The 6,000-nt window shown below is 57.0% G+C and overlaps 1 protein-coding gene and 1 long non-coding RNA gene across 3 annotated transcripts in view; one reads left to right on the top strand and one right to left on the bottom strand.

Annotated features, from left to right (window-relative positions):
• Positions 1–4,207, bottom strand: part of COL27A1 (collagen type XXVII alpha 1 chain) — a 145,805-nt gene extending 141,598 nt beyond the window's left edge. For both annotated transcript variants that reach the window (XM_064677080.1, XM_064677081.1), the window contains exon 1: positions 3,642–4,207. In XM_064677080.1, the coding sequence (XP_064533150.1) occupies positions 3,642–3,697 (56 nt within the window). In that variant the 5' untranslated portion in view covers positions 3,698–4,207. The remainder of the gene's footprint in view (positions 1–3,641) is intronic.
• On the top strand, positions 2,685–4,267 carry LOC135425124 (uncharacterized). The gene is made up of 2 exons (XR_010435482.1): positions 2,685–3,144; positions 4,166–4,267. It is a non-coding gene; the product is annotated as an uncharacterized LOC135425124 (long non-coding RNA).
• Positions 4,268–6,000: the final 1,733 nt, after the last annotated feature.

The following is a 6,000-nucleotide window of genomic DNA, read 5'->3' on the forward strand; positions in this document are numbered from 1 at the left end:
ACAAGGTGGAGATGAAGCACCAGCACAGTCAGTGTGACCTCCTGCAGACACCTCACACCTTGTTCTCTCAAGGGTTCACACTGATCTCTGCAGATAGAGGGCCGATAGGTTCCAAACAGCAGGTCCTTGTCCTCCTAGTTGGAACTGGAGCTTGTGTAATCATTCCACAAAGCTGCCCCAGAGCTACCAGCTCCTGCTGGTGACAGCCCACTTCCTCACCTGATAGATGCCAGACTGACATGGCTGTGATGACTCAAAGACCCAGCAACTCTCTACAGCAGCGAATCTTTCCTGGCAGCCCTCCCCTTGGTCTCCCCTGTGTGTCTGGGATATTGACTTTGCTGCTGTGTGAAGTGACAACACTCAGTCCTGGCCCTTTTGTGTTCTCCAGCAACTGGAGCCCTCCACAAACAGAAGTGCTAAGCGTGATCTGTCATCTAACTCCTTTTTTGTCCTTCCAACAAATGCCTTTGCATTCCTTCATTTTCTGAATGGGGTTTGGCAGAGCCGTATAGAATTCCCCATTGTCTCCATTTGCACTTCAGTAAGCGTCCATCATTTCTACTTATGCCCCCGACAAATTGCTAAAGAAAAGGAAGGGAAAAAAAACCCACAAGCTCTGTGTCTGTCCCTGATTTCTGACAACCCCCTCATCACCAGACCTGGGCAACCCCCAGTCAGTAACAACCTCCATGAACAGCATTTTCAAGCAGGACAGATTTTAACTCCTCAAACCATCAGAGAAAGAGGATGAAGCTGGAGCTTTGCTTTATTAAAGATGTGCTTGGAGAGACACATTGAGGCAGCAGGAGTGGGGGCACCTTGACACAGGACCTCAGCTGGAACCCTGGCTGTGACACTACCCTTCCCTCCTTGGACACAGCTCCAGGAGCCATGCAATTGCCTCCTCTGTACCCCCCGGCACCCCTCCGTACCCAGCACACACATAATTACTCAGCCTATTGCTGAATTTGTCCAGCAGTGCCATAATTTGTCCCCAGACCACCTGTCTGGCTTGCGTGCAATGCTCTTTTCCTCTTAAAACAGGGCCCATGGCTCCTTCTCCAGCCCTTTTGGACCTTCCCAGGGGCTGACCCACCTTGGTGGTGCCAGATGGGTGCTGTACCCCCACCTGTGCAGCTTTCTCACTCCACACATGGATGGAGCATCAAGCCTCCTGCATGGCCAGCATGTGACACTGGGGTGGAAGGGGCCAAGGTGTCACAACCACAGTGGAACAGCACCAGTGCTGTGGTCTGGACACGTGCTTGATGCAGAGCTGACTGCAAACTCACCTCCTGAGGCTTAGAGAGACTGTGCTCACCAAAAACGCACCAGCAGAAATGACCAAGAGGGGCACGTTAAGCTTGAAGAGCCTGTAAAACTTTGTGTTCTTCTGGTTTTACAAGCTCTGGCAGCTTGAGCCAGGACAAGGCTTCAAAAGCACACTCTGCAAGGGCTGCTCCTTCCCCGGTGAGCCAGCGCTCCCACTCCCATCCACAGGTCTCCTGCACATCCGGCAGCTCCTCAGCCCTGCTCCAGAGGATGCTGCAGGAGTGCTGGTATGAGCAGGACCCCCCAGTGCCACGTGGAAAAGCACCAGAACATTCCCATCACAAGCTGCCTGCAGGCAGCACAGCCCTCATCCACCCCGAGTAAGGCTCGGCAGCACAAGCGTGGCCCGGCGAGCCCAGGCACACACCAGCTCCGGGCTCACAGGACCCTCTCCAAGCCAAATGGCCTCAGTGGGACCATCCAGCTGCGGGGATGGTGGGATGCACAGCGCTCTGCCAAACAAATCAGAAGCCAGCACCGAAAATCCCTTCGGGAGATGATGTGAAGGGCAGCAAGCGACCTCTGCTGAGGAGTGACCGGAGCAGCACGCGGGAGGGACAGGCCAGGGGAGACCCTGGAACAAAAGGCGCTCATATTCCAAGGCACCAGGGCAGACCAACGCCAGACTTCCCAAGGCACTGCAGCACTCAAACCCCGTGCAGCCGTGCTGTGATAGCCTGGGATGCCCCGACGCAGCAGCAGACACAGACCTCCGACGGGCAGGCAGCCACGCTGCCTTCTCCTGGCTCCCTCCTTCCCAAACCTGTCCTCAGCTGGGTCCGATTTGCCCTGGGACTCGCGTAGGATCTGGGACAGGATCTCCCTGTCCTCATCTGTAGCGTGATCTCGGTCACCTCCCTGCACCGGGCTGAGCCGCTGGTGCTCTGTCAGCGGCCGAGCATCGTGCCAAGCGTCTCCCCAGCACCGGGGCCCGTCCCCTCGCTGTGGCCACGCTGCTCGTGGTCTTTCAAAGGAACCTTTATCTCTGTTCCCCTTTAGACTTCTCCCTTTCTGACATCAGCCCCCCTCACACCGTCCCAGGCGGTTCACCCCGACCGTATCCAGCGACAAAAAGGTGTAACTGGGAGACGCTGCAGTTTCCAGCATCTCCAGACACGCCACAGCCACGTCTGCGCAAAAAAATCCACAACAAAACAAAACCCACCCTAAAGCACTGCAATTCAGTCCTTCTGAGTATATAAACACACAAAAAACTTGTCAAGGAGAGCGGTTGCAGCCCCTGGGAAGGGGTCTGGGCTCTCCGTGTAACTCCACACACAGAGTGAGCCTCCAAAGGGAACTGCACATTCATCCATCTCCCGGCTCTACAAAAGGGGCGGGAACGGGGTGACCCCGGGGGCGGAAGGGGGGGGTATGCCCCCGAATCCCCTCGCCCCGTTCCCCCTCTTTCCCCCCATCTCCCAGTCCAGCCGAGCAGAGGGATCCTGTACACAAGTTTTTCAAACTGCCAGGCAGAAGAATCCCAGCCTTTCCAAGGGAGTGTCGGTAAATCATCAGTACATCCGACAACGCAGCCAGCGGGATTAACCCTTTGCTGGTCCCCAGGAAAATAACAACAACAATAACAACAACGCATTTAAGAATGAAAATAGTAAAAACTGGTCCCAGCTGTGGGAGAAAGGGGACGGGCAGGGTGTATGCTGGAATTTTTTCATACACACACGGATGGACAGGAAGCAGCATTTTGTGTGTGCCGAGCACATGAAGAGCTGCCACCGCGCACCTCCGCCGTGTCTCAGCCCTCCCGGGCTCTCCCACCTCCCGCAGGACCACAGCGGCGAGATCCAGGTACCCGAGTCCTCACGGCCCCGCGGGACAGGGTGAGGAGCAGCATCCCCTGCTCCCAGGAGGGGCTGGGGAACCCCCCCGCCCTGCCCGAGCAGCATGAGGGGTGCGAGGGGCAGCGAATCGCCCGCTCCTGCATCTCGCGTGGGGGCTACACCGGCGTCCGCCCCCCCGAGCAGCTCCAGGGCTGGGAGCCCCTTTCCCCGGTGCGTGGGAACTGGGGGGCGGGGGGGCTCCTCCTGGCCGTCCCGGCCCCAATCCCCGCTCTCACCCCTTCCCGCACACCCCAGCCCCATTCCACCCTCTCCCGCTCCGCAGCGTGGCCTCCCTGCTCCCAGCCCATTCTCCTCTCCAGCCCAGGAGTTTTCACATCATCCCCTGGCAGAGGAATGTCTTCCCCCACCCCATTCCCGGCTCCCGGGATCCCGCGGCTCCCCGGCACCCCCAGCCCGCCCGGGATGCCCTTCCCCAGCGCCGGGAGAAGCGGAGTTTGTACTCACCCCCTGCCTGCCGCTGTAGCTCTGAGTCTGGAGACCGGCTCTGATTCCGGCTCCATCACGTTTAGTGCATTGTCTCTTTCGGGCAATTTTTGCGGCAATCCATCAGAAATCGGGGGACAGGCCGGTTTGTGGGTACATCCTTCCCAGGAGCTCGGCTCTCTGCCTCGCTAAGGGGCTCAGCTGTGTCACAGACACCCCTGGCCCGGACGGCTCACTCCTTCCTCCTTCTCTTCTGGGTCCTTTTGCTTACACAGATCTTTTAATCCCATTTAACTCCCTCTCGGCAGACTGCAATTACCTTGGGAAAAAGGAGAGAGAACACAAAGTACACGCTAGGAAGCCAGGCTGGCCCATGGTCGCTGGATTTCTTGCCTCTCTCTTTTTTTTTCCCCTCTCCTTAATAATAGTACAATTTCTGTGATCTCTGATTCCCAAAGTCCTTGATTTCAAGTGTTTTTTTTCTTAGCTGTTACTTTTTTCCCCGTTGTTTGGTTGGTGGTTGTAATTATTATTTTTATTTGTAGTGCAGATGTGCCTCCCACCCCCCCAAGGATCTCTCCTCTGGACTTAGAGAGAAGAGGAAAAGGCAGATTTGAAGAAATGAAAATTATTTAAGGGTGTCCTTACTGCCTCTCTCTGCTGCCCTCCTCTGTAATACCGAAGCACTTACAAAAAATAATACAAAATAAATAAATAATTTAAAAAAGGGGGGGGGGAGAAAGAAACTCTTTTGGCCAGAAGAGCTGCTGGGAAGGAACCAAAGACCCTTTTCTGGCTCCAGGGAGGGAAGCACAGACCCTGCTCTGGGGAAGCTGCTGATGGAATTGGCTGCTCACCTGCACTCACCTGCCCAGGGCCATGAGCCCCAAACTGGCCTCAACACACCTTATAAGGTACCTGACACAGCTTTTCTCTTGGGATCAGTGCTTGGTGGAGGCAGTTGGGAGCCTGTAGATGGGGCTCAGGGTTGGAAGAAAAAAGTCCCCCCATGCTCCTATTCCCCTCTTTGCCCTGCTCTGTTTCCACAGGGCATCTGCAGAGCCCCCCTCCTCCCAGCACCAGAGGATGGAATCTGCAGCCAGGAGGGCAGGGAGAGGGGAATAAGTTTTCTTATGTGAGGTCCATCGGTACAAGTGAGATCTCAAGTTCACTTGGCCAGCTCTGCCAGAAGGGACTTCTACATGTGGATAAAACCTTCAACCCTTTGCCCCCTCCTCTTCCGAAGTCCCACCCAGCCACCGTGCACCTCGCAGGGCGACCGGCGGGTCCCTCTTGTCCACAACAGGACACAGCAAATCCCTCAGCTCCACGGGATTCCCTCAGGCAGGTGCCCTCCCACCTCCTCCCTGCACCCCTGGGTGCCCTCTGCCCTGCTCCCTCCCACTCTGCCTTGGGCACTTACTCTGCAGCGAGGCGAGAGGCTGAGCAGCATCTCCTCGCAGCCCCATGGCCATTCATTGGTCCCGGCAGCTCACGGCAATTGCTACTTCTTAAAATAATAATAATAATAAAAAGAAAAATAAAAAGGAAGGGGGAAAAAAAACCCCAAACAAACCCCAAAACCCCTTCCTCCCTCCTTCCCCTTCAGTCTCAAGGTGTCTCCTGCACCGGGAGCCCGGGAGAGGTGGCCGGGTTGAGGGGCTCAGAGCCAGCCGGGGCTCCCTGGGGTCCCCCCAAATTCAGCAGATAATCCTTCCCCGGGGCTGGCACGGGCAGATCCCCCTCGGGCCGTCGCTCCACTCGTGGGTCATGGATGCTGCCGGGATCCAGGAGAGAAGAGCGGTGGGGAGCGGGCGCTGGGAGGGACATGGATGTGAAAGAGGTGGAAGTTCTAAGGCTGCCCTTGTCCTTTTAAATAGCTGCAGCCCGGGGACTCCGGGCTGGCGGGGGTGCCCCAGGTATCCGGTTTCAGCAAACAGCAGCTAATGAGCAGAGATCCAGCCTCCGAGGGGCAGGATCAGCGCTGCTCGGCGGGCAGGGGGGCACCCCGGGCACCCCACCAGGAGGGGAGGGGGCTGGAGGAGGGAGGGGAGGGCTGCGGGTGAGGAGCTGCGTGGTCACGGGCAGGGCAGGGGACGGGGCTGCAGGATCTGCAGGGCCAGGGGACAGGGCTGCAGGGCACAGGAAAGGTCCTGCGAGGTGCTGAGCAATCAGCACGGGTCCGAGACACCAGGGTGGGTCTGCACATCAAAGCTGAGACACCCTCACGGTCTCCGCTCTGCAAAGGGGTCTTGTATCTTCCCACGTTATCCCCTGAGACAAGGGGAAGGACTAAGACACCTCAAACCTGGCTGTGGGCACTAAAGTTACACACTCCCTATAAAAAAAAAAATACAGCCACAAACAGGACTGATATTGA

The sequence above is a fragment of the Pseudopipra pipra genome, chromosome 20 (genome assembly GCF_036250125.1).
Source record: "Pseudopipra pipra isolate bDixPip1 chromosome 20, bDixPip1.hap1, whole genome shotgun sequence".
NCBI classification, from domain to species: Eukaryota; Metazoa; Chordata; class Aves; order Passeriformes; family Pipridae; genus Pseudopipra; species Pseudopipra pipra.